The sequence below is a fragment of the Microchirus variegatus genome (genome assembly GCF_963457635.1).
Source record: "Microchirus variegatus genome assembly, chromosome: 8".
Lineage (NCBI taxonomy): Eukaryota > Metazoa > Chordata > Actinopteri > Pleuronectiformes > Soleidae > Microchirus > Microchirus variegatus.
Window position 1 is genome coordinate 21487720 of NC_139809.1, and position 14491 is coordinate 21502210.

Genomic DNA, 14491 nt, shown 5'->3' on the forward strand with positions numbered 1-14491 from the left:
GCATGATGGGAAATTCCCCCAGCAATCTTAGCATAAGATAGACTATCAGGGCCTGATCTAGCTTTGACTATAGTCTATGTTAAAGAGGTGGGTTTTCAGTCTCACCTTAAAGGCGGAGACAGAGTCAGACTCTCTGACTGAAAGATTTGAACTTTTCAAATACATTATTGCTACACAGGTGATCACACAACTGGGCTGCTACAGCTTTTTCTAAAAAAAATTTAATAAAAGGGTTTGAGATCGGTCTATAGTTACTCAGAATGCTAGCGTCGAGAGAAGGCTTTTTAAGTAATGGCTTAATTACTGCTATTTTAAAGGCCTTTGGGACGCAGCCACTCAGTAAAGACATATTTATTTGATCTAATAAGATATTACCAACTTGTGGTAGAGCCTCTCTAAGAAGTCTAGCTGGTATAGGGTCCAGCTGACATGTAGTAAGTTTAGAGGAGGAGACCAGTGAGGTCAGCTCTGGGAGGCTTATAGGAGTAAATTATTTAGTACGTGTATAGCTGGAGCCACGATTAAGTCTAAGCTCGCTGTACTAAACTGTGTTTTGGTGATGTTGGAGGGTAAGAGGTGGTTAATTCTGTCTGATTGTTTCTGAATGTTTCTCTCTATGTGGCCCTGTGATGGATTGGCAAAAGGTAGAAAATGGATGGATGGATAATACTGTAGATATTACTTGCTTCTATACCCTTCATAGTGGTTAATGTTGTTCAAAAGTACTGCAACAGCTTTATGGTTTACCAGATTTTAAATATTCTAAGCCACAGATGGGACACGTGATTTTTTTTTTAGACTTCCTAAACAAATTTGCAGAATTTCCCCAACCAAATTGTATATGTGTATGTTTTAAATGTTCTTTCAGCTTCTCTCTTTAGGGGTCACCTCCATCTTGTCCTCTTCTGTTGCAACTGTCCTCGTGTTGTCCTTCAGAACATCCATGAACCTTCTCTTTTCCTCCTGTCCTGCAGCTCCATCTTCAACATCCTTTGTCCAATATAATCACTATCCCTCTGCACATGACCATCTCAACCTTGATTCTCTTACTTTATCTCCAAACTGTAGTATCCTCGTTTCTAAACCTGTCCTTCCTGGTCACTCACAATGAAAATATCAGCATCTTCAGTTCTGTCACCTCCAGCTCCAGCAATGTGCCACTGTCTCCAATCCATACATCATAACAAATCTCACTACTGTCTGTATATTTTCCCTTTCAATTTTGCTGCTGTCCTTCTGACACTAACTTGATGTCTTGGGCAGTTCAAAAATGACGAGGTGTTCCAGAAAAATGAGGCTTTAAAATGTGCCTGTGTCTTGATTTACACGTCTTATGCCTTGATTTACCCGTCTTATGCCGACAGTAGCTCAGTGTTAGAGCTTGAAGGTTTGAAGGAGCTTGAATCGTGGGTTTGATTCCAGGCTCCATTAGTCTACATGTTGATGTGTCCTTGGGCAAGACATATAACCACACAATGCTGGGGGGTGGGCTGTGGCAGCAGTGTGTGAATGGAGACTAGAAAAGCACTTTATAAATACAAAGACCAAAACCAGAGCGATTTGGGTCACAATGGTTGGCCATCTTTAAAGAGATGGTCCCCATGTAGAATGTTTAGGAAGCCACTTCCGAAGAGTATAGCAGGTCAGCATCAGTGCAGATGCTGCCAAAAAGCAACAGACTTATGTGTGAGTGTGTGTGGAGGAGACGAACAGACAGCAGACATGTTGTGACTGTTTATTATACAGTGTAATTATCATCTTGACAAACATAAGCATCAACAGTAACATCATTTATCAATTACCCAATTTCACATGTGTACATATGAATCCCCCGTGGCCTAATTTAAATAAAAGTCACAAAGGTGCAGGTTAAAAAGTCTACAGAGATTCCCCTTACTCTTTTCTTGGGAACATAATACTTGTATATTTTTTATGACTGAGAAATAATGTGGTACACAGGGCGGACACAACTGTAGACTTTTTCTATAAATGCACCCATGGACTGGGGCTGTATTTATTTACACGTATATGGGGGATGAGAATATTTAAAAATGTTAAAAGCTAACAAATCTACAATGGAGAGAGAGTGATATGAAATACAGAGGGGGCTTGGCGTTGGCCCAGTAGTTCCTCAGCATGACATGAGGATCTAGGGAGTCCTGGTGTGCAGAAAGAGAAAAAGACCATCTACATGGGTGATTCTCTGCAAATAAACATTCACGTTTCACCCTCCTTTAATTAACCCTAAATATTGTCCATTCACACTGCAGTCCAAAATGAAGCTGGAGTATCAGCCCAATAAACCAGGACATTTAACCGCAGCTTCCACACTGAGCCACTGCATAACACATGTATAAGCAGGGCTGCACAATACATCGAAAATGTGCAATAACACGCAATACTCATATCGCAAAAGATATATACAAAGTGCTTGAACTGTAATAAATGTATAACGTTCCTCATGCTAGTTTTGTCTGGTCAAGAACTGCTCATAAAGGTAGATCATGTTTTTCCTTCTTCTCACTCTAGTTGCTGAGACAACGTGAATCCCCTTCATGCTGTAACCAGAATGCATTTTTTTTCCTTTTCAGTGTCTGTATACGCTACTGACTGTGCAAGTCTATGTTAGCAGAAAGACAACATCATATACTAGTATTTATTTATCGCAACTCATTATTGCAATATTCAATGTTATTGCATATTGCAGGTTTTCCTAATATTGTGCAGCCCAAGTACAAAATACACAAGTGTGTCCTCAGCTTAATTGAAGAGTATAGTTAGCTTCAAGTTCTGTGGTCATGGACACACTAACATTCAAACCAACAACAAAAAACAAGCAAACTAAGAAACGATAATGGCACCTTTTGACAGGTGACGTACTCAAGGCTTTAATATTCTAGCAATGCAACAACAGTGGACTGAACGGAACCAGCAAGTCCCCCACTTTCAAAATCTGTGACTTGAGGTTGGGGGATGAGGTGGCTTTAAAATGCTGTGCGGACTGTAATCAGATCAGGCTCTTATGACAGCAGGACACTTTGATAGCAGTGACACACTGACATTTAATAAGCAGGTGGTGGGAGTCAAAATTCTCTGGTGCCTGAACCCCGGATTGAACATGTGCAAGATTCTTCAGCGAAAAAGCGGCATGCATTTGTGTTTGAGAGACTAAACTACACCTTATACAAGATAATCAACAATATTTGCATTTTATACACTAGACTGGTGTTTCCCACAGTGGAAGGTAAAAAGCCTCGGATGAAAATGGGGAGGGGTCCGGTTCAAGTTCATTCAATGAACCTCTGAGAATGAGACCATACTGTCCATATACACACAAAAAAAATGGTCATCATACCTCCAGCATCTCTCTAACTTATGGGCACCGTGGAACTGAGGAGGGTCGTTATACATGTGTATGTGTGGATCTCTCCTCCTCATTGGGACCATGAGAAGGAGAGAGATGTGCATGTATGAGCATCAAGTCTTGAATGGTATTAGCGATGAGACTCGAGGGATGTTTGTGTGTTTATGCTTTCATATACAAGTCTGTCTATTGGTGTGCACACTGCACCCCCGGGCCGTGATGGCCACCTTCCTCATCAGAACTATCATTGTAGGCCTCTCTCCTGGCTCCGGCTCCTGAGCCTTGACTCCTGTCATAATCGGTCAGGTCCACCTCCTCTGCGTCAGCCGCAATGACTGGAGTCTCAGCACGAGCCGGCAGCAGGCACTCCAGTTCCTGAAAGATAGAAATAAAACATTTACACATCAAAACATTATTACAATTCTTTAAGCTTTACCACAGATATTTAATGATTGTGCCTCACGTTCAGTTTCTCAGGGCTGATCCAGTTGTTTTCAGGGAACTGGACGTCAAACTTGACATAAAGGTCTCCCTTCTCAAAAGGATTTCTGTACTGAGGCATTCCCTCTCCCTTCACCACTCGAATACAACCTGACACACACACATACACACACTATAAGACTAATGACACTTTTCCACTACATAGTTCTAGCACGACTCGAATTGTTTTTCTGTCCGACATAAGAATCCATTCAACCATATTTCAGTTCAGTCAGTTTTAATTAACTAATTCTAATGATTCTGAAAATAACTACATTGACCGTCACTAGTTTGTGTTTGTGTCGTAAGAAATGATGTCGCGGCACTATGATGGTCTGCTCATGTTGAGGTACTACAGTAATGAAAAACAACGTGCCTGATACCAAACCGAGTAGAGAAGTGCTAGAAATATAGAATGGAAAAGTGCCATAACACAAATACTTTGGTTTATATATCCTTCGGCTGCAACAAATAATGATTTGTCAACATAATCAACTACATCGATTTGGAAAATTGTTAACACATAGTCAACCTGTTTTGTTGAAATCCGAGTTCTGACAGATCTAAAAGAATGCAGTATGTGTTTACCTGGCTCGATAACCTTGCCAGGTGGATATTTGACAAGCAACTGACGTCCATCCAGGTGTGTGACAGTCATCTGAAAGCCACAAAGAGCCTCAACCAGGCCGATGCGCTGGACCATGTGAAGGTCACTGCCCTCCCGGCGAAATTCCTTATTGAAAAAACAAAACACTTTAAAATTAAAACGTACAGTACACCAGTGGAAAAATAATCCTGATTACGGCTGAACTATTAGCTGTACAATAACATATTGCCCTTACAATCAGGCATATGGGAAACCATTATGTTCACCTTTGTTGAGGCAAATAATATTATGAACACATATCTGACCTACAACTAATTAACCATTAAATGGCTATGGTTAATCAACCATCTGAGATAACTGTTGAAATTTGAGAGTGCATACAGTTAGTCTACCTCATGTTCTTTCTCTTGCAGCACCAGGACTATATCTCCTGGTTCAACACCCGGTGCTTGGTCAGCTTCACCACTGAATGTAATCTTCTGTCCGTGTCTCATGCCCTTGTCCACATGCACTTCCAGAAGCTTTGTCTCCTTGCACACCTTATGACCCTCGCACTTTCTGCAGCGGTCCTTCTCATTTATCACTTCGCCTGCACATGACCACATACAGACACTGGACAGTTAATTTCTCAGTGCTCATTGCTATACATTGTCTGTGTTATTTTTTTAAACCTGAGTGAGTTGTGGACATATTACCTTCTCCATTGCAGTCTGTGCAGACTGACTGCATCTGTTGGACCATTCCAGGGGCCAGTTGTCTGATCATGATTCTCATGCCTCGGCCTCTACACGCCACACACTTCTGCACTGCTCCTGCCTTACCCCCCTGACTAGAAAACAAACAACGCTTCAGAATTGAAATACACTGTATATAATTACTATATAGCATATAAAAAGGACCATGCTTAATAGGGGTCAACCGATATTTGGAACCAATTTGCATTTACAGGAAGTTCTTTTTTCAACATGTTTTTTCCTTTGTTCAGGAAATTATGGGCAATTGGCCGCTATTATGTTTACAGTCGAGTCTGTTTAAGGCCCTGGTATACCCAACGCGCCCCCACGCACATGACATAATAATTGGCAAAATACCTAATATTGGCCAGGCCGATGATTGGTGGACCCCTAATAAGTAAGAACTTCAGATAAATGTGCAGTTTTTAACAATTTCACAAAAATATTAAATGCTGACTCACCCACTACAGGCAGCACAGAGCACGTTCTTACTAAGCTGCAGTTTGGTGGTTTTGCCATTGTAGAGGTCTTCAAGAGAAACTCTGTGACAAAAAAAGAGTCATGAGGTGTGTGTTGATAATTGAAACCAGCCACTGAAGGACAGTGTTTATCAAAGTGAACGACTTACTTTAGAGGGTGAACCATATCCTCCCCTCTCCTCCTGCCGCCGTTGCGTCCTCTGCCCTGTCCACCCATGAAACCAAACAATCCACCACCAAAAATATGGGAGAAGATGTCGTCCATGCCAGGCCCTCCACCTCCACCCTCCCGCAAACCCTGTTCTCCATAGCGGTCATACAGCTCCTTCTTTTCTGGGTTTGTCAGTACTTCATATGCAAAACTGATCTCTTTAAACTGAAAAATAAAATTAAAAAAGATCATAAAAGTGTGACAGTGCTGACACAAATGCATAAAAATGAAGGTAAATTGCTTTTGGATTTGACAAACTTCTCTCAAATCTCCTTCACAAAATTAAAGAATATTATCCAAGATATTGTAAGCAAAGTGAATATGCAAAAAAAAAAAAAAAAGAGACAATTAACACCATTCCCATTTTTATGTGGTTGTTCTGCTCAGTAGGATTTTTTTTGCCACCTATGTGTAACCTGTGTATGAACTGTGATGTCACGAATGCACAGGAAACAAAAGGGGGAGGAAAAAGAAAATACACCATGGAGGCATGGATGTATAATATGAACTGGATAGAGCACCGCTCCCTCTGCCTTGAAAATTTTTACATGGTGGCCACTGTGGGTACTGAGACAAAAAATCCCATGGGGCCCAAAAAGCAATTTTCCCATTGACCACAATAGTAAAAGAGACGCCTGTAAAAGGCATACCTCGAGACATGGACATGGGCCTTTATAGATCTTTATATTCTACATTTTTAATTCATGGAGTTTCATATTTGAAAAACATTCCTGAAGGCCATAAAAAGCCCAGAAAAATCATATTTCCCAGAGTGACGTCACAGCTGTGTACGAGCACAGCAAAGCGAGGTCATGTGGCGTCTCGGGAACGGTGCTGCTGTCAGTGAGCCGTACGATATGAGAAATGTGAATAAATGAAGGCAATATTTTTTAAATATTATGACAAAGCCGGTTTTAGTTATTTATTCACTTCACCACTGATTCCCGGGGAGGCCGTTTGTCTTATCTTCACTATCGGTTCATAAAGTTACTGTTAAATGTGATGAACACACGAATTAGAGTTGAAGATAAACAGGTTGAGTGAGAAAATCGGGAGTTATAAAACTACTCTTAACACGTTGTTATTGATAGGGATTCACCAATCCACTTTTTTCCACTTCCGATCCGATCTCTGAATTTGGATATCTGCCGATTCCGACACTATTCCGATATGGATTCTCTGTTTGCTTTAATATTATTTATCATTTTTTTGATTATAAGGCTTTAATAAACTCCTTTATACAGGCAAGTATGATATGTAAGACTTTTACAACGTTTACAGTGACTTTACAGACCCCTGGCGATTTTTTTTTAATTTTTCAAAAAATTCTGGTGCACAGAGTGAGATCCAGCTAACTTTATTCACTGTGGGCGGAGAGTCTCTCTCTCACACACACACACACACACACTCACTGTGAGCGCAGAGCAGCGCACACATAAACGGAGTCACAGACGAGCTGTGAATGTGCAATCTCCAAACACAACGTGAGCCCGGTGTTTTTTTTTTACTTTGTTGAATGTGATCAAGATTTTTTTTTTTTAAACAAAGGTACAGAATTGGCATAATCATTTCTGTCCATTTTTCAGCATAGGCCAAGTGTTTCCTGATTTTTGGTTTCGGCCAACAACTTTCATTTTGGTGCATCCCCAAAATCTCGGCTAGCCCGAAATTTTGGGGGGATGGAGGGGTGGCACCCTCTAGAGCAGGGGTCACCAACGTGGTGCCCACAAGCACCTGGTAGCCCGCAGGCAGTCAATATGGTGCCTGTGGGCTCACTTCACCTCACTTGCATGTATCCATATGATCACTCTGTAAAATATCATTGATATTGTTTATAAAAACTGATCATCGATAGGAGTAAGCACTGGAACTAATGCAATTGAATGCATAATACATTAGGGGTGGGGGAAAAATCGATTCACATAGGAAGCGCGATTTCTAATCATTCTGAATCGATGCTCTAACTTCAAAAATCGATCTTTTTAATTTAAAAAAAAAAATGTATCTTTTGAAAAACCACACAAAACACCAGTTTGTGTTATTTGTATACGGTTTATTTTTGTAACTTTTGGGAGAAAAAGGCCGCTAGTCTAAGCAAGTTATTTTTTGAACAGTAAGTAAGTTTTTATTTGTTTTGAATTAATAAATATTTACATTTGTCTTAAGTTTGACTTTGTGTGATCACATCATCGTATACAAACTGTATTGTTTTGATGCCATAATTTGCCTTAACACACTATGCATTGTAGAGCTGCAACTAACAATTATTTTCGTAATCGATTAATCTGTAGATTATTTTCTCGATTAATCAATGAATCGCTTGGTCCAGAAAATGTCAGAAAATGTTAAAAAACGTTGATCAGTGTTTGTCAAAGCTGGAAATGACGATGTTCTCGTTTTGTCCACAAACCAAAATTATTCAGTTTTAATGATTTCTTTGTTTATGTGGAGCAAAGAAACAAAGAAAATATTCACATTTAAGAAGCTAAAACAATCAGAAATCTTGTTTTAATCATGAAAAAAGCTTCAAACCGATTATCGATTATCAAAATAGTTGGCGATTAATTTAGTAATCGATTAATAATCGATTCATCGATTAATCATTTCAGCTCTAATGCATTGTATCAATTTTTTAATCGAGAATCGTTTGAATCAAATCGGTTGAATCAAGAATCGATTTTGAATCGAATCGTGAGCCACCCAAAGATTCACATCCCTATAAAATATAATAAAACAATAATTTAAAGGGTAAAAAAATGGTGCAAAATAATGTTATTAATATGGTAGCCCTCCATATTATTCTTTACCCTTCAAGTAGCTCTCAGTCTCAAAAAGGTTGGTGATCACCCTCTAAAAAAAGAAATCATAGCTATAAGCCTGCCCACATACATAAGCTTTCCCTTTTAAAATATGCAACATTTTGGTTAAACTGCAACACAATGAATCGTCCTACACTTCCCATTACTTCTGTTGGTACTAGACAAACGTTCTGTAAATAAATATTAGGGTCCCATGATTTCCGGATTAACGGAGAAGGAACGTTTGGCTGGGGGAAAGAGCATTATAAGCCGCCCTTTTGGCATAATAATTAATTTCGTTTTTTTCTGTTTTTTTCCATTTTGAGTTACTTGCCCTTACTTGCGAGACAAGCTCCACAGACGCAGAACATTGCAGAACTCTGTATTACAGAAAAGATGTACTTTGGAAAGCAGCTGGGGGAACACCTGAACAAGAAAGATCTTTATTGGCAAGAGCAATATAACTAGGGATGCACTGAAATGAAAATTGTTGAAAAGAAAAGAAAGAAATTATGCCAATACTGTAGCTTTAAAAAAAAAAAAAAAAAAAAAATCAAATTGTATTGTTATGGCTGGGACTGAGTTCTTACCTCACTAAAGTCAAGGTAGATATTATATTATAAAGTGTGCCCCTCATCTAGTGACAGACAAGCTTTTTTTTTTTAAAACTGCGCACAGATTCTGCGCTCCTCCATCTCCAAGCAGGCTCTCCGTATTATAATCTTTATGATGAGGATCAAGTACAGTCGCGCACACACACACACACAAACACAGCATGTCCGGCCGCGGATTAGTTTCTCTCACTCGTGAGCAATGAACTTGTCGGTGATCAGAGCAATTTGTGGTTATTATCAGTACAAGCAGAGCGAATCAGAACTTGAATAAGTGCGGTTCAGATTGACATTACTGTCAGTCTGTTAGAAAAACATTTAATTTTATTAAAATCGAAAAATAATATTTATAGCTGTTGAAGTAGCCTTTTGGAAAGCCCTGGGGAGAATTGATTTGATATTTTGTGCACTCATCTGTGCTTTGTGCTAATTCTCAAAGAGGTGGGTGTGCGATTATGGAAAAACCCATATTGGTATATTTCCTGATCCCAGCTGTTCGGCAATCGAGCTGCATCTATCTTTTGGTCATGATGCTTATAATGGTGTAGCTGAAACTTTCATGACATGCTCTAGTGTAACATACCTTGTCTCCGGCCTCTGGGTTCTTGTCAGGATGGTATTCTTTGGCCAGTTTGCGATAGGCCTGCAATAAAACAAAAATAAATGTGATCAATGTTGATGTAAGCAGCCCGTATTCAGCTGCCATATTTGTTAAATAACTCTGATAGCTAATCACCATCTCTATTAAGCGTAGGACTGCAACGATTAGTCTGTGAAGTGATCGATTACGTGAAGAAGAGAGAAGAACGCACAAAAACTCCGAACATTTCACTGAAAATAAACAAGCGAAACACATTAAATGCAATCTCTGTGAAGTGCAACTCTCATTCCATGGTAGCACTACAGCGATCCACGAACACCGTAACGCCGACACCCCGGAGCCGCTGTATCATCACGTACCGCAGAGACGCGAGTTCACAAATAATGTTGATACCTCGTAGATATTTTTAGATCACATGCTCATTTATTAATTAACCATCAGACTATGATGCAAGTACATGATACGTTTTTGTCGTACGTCTATCAGTCGGAAAACCTTGGAAGAAGCTTACATACTTCATTTCAGCCCCTGTCAATACTAATGTTTATAATGAATTGTAAACCCCTTTCACTTATCAACTTTGTGATTTGGAGCATATTAATTCGATATTTAAACAGATAAGAAATCTGTGAATCATTTGTTTCAGGTATTTAACTGTGATAAATGGCTTGTTATTAAAGCGCAAGCATGAGTCCAAATTATGTAGGGTAAACACAAGTCCAAAACAGGTGCCAACGGGATCATCGTGATTAGTCAACTAATCAAAAAAATCATCGATAGATTAGTCGACAACAAAAATAATTGTTATTTGAAGCCCTAATTTAGTGTCCTAAACACACGCTTGGCGAGTGAGCCTGCTGTCAAAAACATCAGGACACCCGCAAGTGCATTGCTGCTTTTGACATCTCAGGCACTCAGTCATGTCAGAGTTTTCTACCTACTATTTGTAATGATCATCTGCTAAAGTCTGAGTGCAGTAATGGAGCTGCAACTAACAAATATTTTCAAAATTGACAAACTGGTGGATTATTTTCTTGATTAATCAAGTTATCACCAGTGTTTATCAAACCGTCCAATGATTTTTGTAGATATTTATTGATATTAATTTATACTAATATTAAGAAACTAGAAAATATCCACTTTTAAAATGCTGAAAATCGCATAGCTGATTTATCGATTATAAATTAGTTTAATAAATGATTAATCGTTGCAGTCCTATGACCAGTAAGATTTATTAACAGGGTGTAGAGAATGAGTAAAGGTTGAGTGATTTTAACAAATCAGGGTAGCTAATGGCTAAAGTATGTCGTACCAATTTGATTATATATTTTTGGAGCGGTTTTATAATATCAAATAATACAATCAGTTGCTCAACTTTAAACATTTAATAAATGCAGTCTTTCCAATTTAAATTTTTGCTGATTCTTAAAGTCGTGTTATGCAACTACAAACACTGTAATTCTTGTATAACACTGGCAATAGGGCTGCAACAACGAATCAATAAAATCGATAAAAATCGATTACTAAAAGCGTTGGCAATGAATTTAGTTATCGATTCATTGAGTCGCGCGATTAATACTTCACTCCTAGGTGCGGGACTGTTTACAGATGCCGACTGTTTCATGCCGGTTCATGCACGCCCACAGCGAGCCTTGTGTGCGTGTGAATAGTCAAACGAATAAGCGGTGCGGGAAAGTTTTAGAGTGAGCGACAACTTATATTTTAGACTTTAAACATGGCGGAGGCGGAGAAAACCGTTCGGCGGAAATCTTCTAAAATGTGTGAACACTTTACCATTCATGAACCTAAAAAGTGTGTTAGCTGCAATCTTTCAAGAGCGAAATGGCGTGGCACGGGAGTACCCCGGTGATTAACCAGCACCTAAAAAGAAAACACGTCGGAGTCATCCGTGACAAGGAAGGGAGTAAGGAAGTAAGGACATGTAGCATTAGTCTCTCATGTTTCTCGTTTAGTGGGTTAATTTATTAATTATTCAGCTTTAGAAACATGAACAGTTTATTAAACTAACGAAAGCATTAGTGTGTGTGCCTTTTTTTCTTCTATTTTTAAAGCACTTACAGCTGTAAGTTATTAAAAACGAGTTTACATACTACTATGATGTAATAATGTAATGAGTAAGTTTCAAGTGTACATTTTCTGTAGTAAGCAGGTGAGATTCAAGTGAGGTAGAACATTATGTCGTCAGACAGAGTCAAAATCAACATATTAAATATACTTAAATTAGTATAAAAATACATGTGTACTTTAAACTGTGTGAGTATAAATTAATTAATATTATAAAAAATGTGTCTCGTCTTTAAATGTATGTATATCATACATTGTATGTTTTTTGTGTTATTCCAGTAAGTTTTGATTTTTTTTTATCATTTAATATTACTTTTTGATAGCTCAGAGACGTTGGAGCAATAACCAATTGTTTTTAGACTTTAGTCTGCACTGTGAATGTAAAATGTTCCGTTTTTGAATAAAGATGTGGCAATTACAAATGTTTCCTTTTTTTATCCGATTCATCGATTAATCGAAAAAATAATCGACCGATTAATCGATTATTAAAATAATCGTTAGTTGCAGCCCTAACTGGCAATGTCAATTTTTGACCATGAAAACAAATGTATACTTTCAGTATTTTGTATTATTCATTTAAGGATGTTTTGGTCAAATCTAAGTCCGCAACATCACAATGAATAGCAATTTTTTAAATGTGGAACTAAATTTCCAATTTTTTACTCTTCAAAGTTAACATTTATGAAGATTATATAGCTATATGACTTGATGTATCCAAAGTAACTATTTCCTACGTTAATGCAGGCTTGGGAGCATTTGGTAACATTTCTTTCGTTTCTACGAACAAAAATGTGAATTTACATTATCAATCGATTCATGCCGATTATGACAAGGGGCGAGAAATGATTATTGGGTTTGCCTCGTTGCCATCCAGTGTGAATTTGAGTAGGAAAAAATACATAGCGGAAATAATCTAGGTTTTCATTTAATATCCCAAATAGTTTGATTGATTTAGGTTCAATAATATAAAGTACGACATCGGGTAGTAGCTAAAGGTCGTGTTTAGAAAGGAACGCAGTGTAGATTATTAACAATTCGTGACTGACAACTGGTGACAATAACATTGCGAAGTGTATCCATTAAGGTCAGCGTCATTTCAGAGTTTAAAATAAACAGCCGTCTTATCAATGTGTGGATCACATGTTTACTTTACCATGCACATTGAGCAACACGGGCTGTTTTGATGCGACAAATGGTGTAGCTTCGATATTGCCTGGGTCGGCGCAGGCTATTTCCTGGAGGGTATCGTCGAGTAGCCGGTATGCTAACACATTCGTGGTCAGGAGGATTTTATCTACGTTACGAAAATGTAACTGATAAACACAACATTTAACCCAGCCAATGTGAATCGACATCGTGTATTTAAAACACGCAGGCACTAGAAGTACTTCCCTGCTACCTAGCCTAGCTTAGTGGCTCGGATGGCGAACTCGCAAGCAACCACTGAGCAGCGTCGATTAGCTTGTTTCTAGGCCACACATCACCGAATATTCCTCGTCTTCTTCTTCTTCTACCCTCTACTTACACTAACACAATTTAATTCGCTTATGCAAATGTAACGCACCTTCTTTAGTTCATTTTCAGAGGCAGACGGCGAAACACCGAGAATGTCGTATAGCTTGGTATCCACAACGTTGGTCATGATGCTAACCGGCTACCACAGGGAAACCTTCTGCGGCGGTTCAGCTGAGCGAGCAGCGGTAGAGTGCCCGGCTGTGGCTATGAATCAGGGTTGCCAGATACTACTCACACGATCCCCCACGTCGAAACGGTTGGTTGCCAATCACAACTACCACAATTTACAACAACCATATTTTTCCAAGCACTTTTTTTTCGCAAAAAGTTTCCTTTGAAGTTCAAAGAAGCATCCATCATGTGCACGTTTTATTGGAATAAATTACATTTATCCTTATGTTTTATTTTTAAATTGAAGGGCTAAACGGTATACACATATCTAGTTTGTTTTATTATTATATTTTTTTTATTTGTATTATTATTATTATTATTATTATTATTATTTGTGCACACTAAGTTCTTCTTTAGCTAAAACGGTATAGCTTATGCTGAGTGAGGCACCCAATCCCCCATTACTCGCCTGGCATGTGTGTTCACTACATGTAATCTACTGCTTCTGCTGCAAATTGTTCTTCATAATGTTCACACAATTGAGAATAGGTACTCAAGCAAATACCACAAAAACACTTTGCAACATGTTGAAAGAATTGGAAAAATAAATATCTCACTTTCTCACTCAAGTACACTCACTTTTAAAATGAAAAGACTGCTCATTGCGTTTTCTTCCCTTTAATATTTTATTATCTACAAAATTAAAAACAAGGTAGTCTGACACTGTTTAAGATACAACCAACACAACTCTTCTCATAATAATTTCCAACAGGCTGTACACTGATAGAAGTAATGCTGCCCTCCGCAGTTTGAAATTCTTTATCACAGTTTAAAATGATTGATTTCACTAATAGATTTTTGTGGATGTATTGTTCTGGACAATGGATAATAATAA

The 14491-nt window shown here is 38.5% G+C and overlaps 1 protein-coding gene across 1 annotated transcript; it reads right to left on the bottom strand.

Annotated features, from left to right (window-relative positions):
• Positions 1-1732: 1732 nt before the first annotated feature.
• On the bottom strand, positions 1733-13676 carry dnaja2b (DnaJ heat shock protein family (Hsp40) member A2b). The gene is made up of 9 exons (XM_083893911.1): positions 13535-13676; positions 9868-9927; positions 5814-6040; positions 5647-5727; positions 5147-5280; positions 4844-5040; positions 4433-4577; positions 3828-3955; positions 1733-3739 (listed from the first exon to the last, which is right to left on the bottom strand). Exons 1-9 carry the CDS (start codon positions 13610-13612, stop codon positions 3551-3553), a joined length of 1239 nt encoding a protein of 412 aa, XP_083750037.1. The 5' UTR covers positions 13613-13676; the 3' UTR covers positions 1733-3550.
• Between the last annotated feature and the right edge of the window lie 815 nt (positions 13677-14491).

Coding starts and splice junctions, on each gene's coding strand:
- dnaja2b (XM_083893911.1), bottom strand. CDS start 13,612: ATGACCAACGTTGTGGATACCAAGCTATACGACATTCTCGGTGTTTCG. Junction 5,041..5,146: donor CACAGACTGCAATGGAGAAG/GTAATATGTCCA, acceptor GGTCATGTGCAG/GCGAAGTGATAAATGAGAAG. Junction 3,740..3,827: donor TCAGCCCTGAGAAACTGAAC/GTGAGGCACAAT, acceptor TCTATCTTTCAG/GAACTGGAGTGCCTGCTGCC.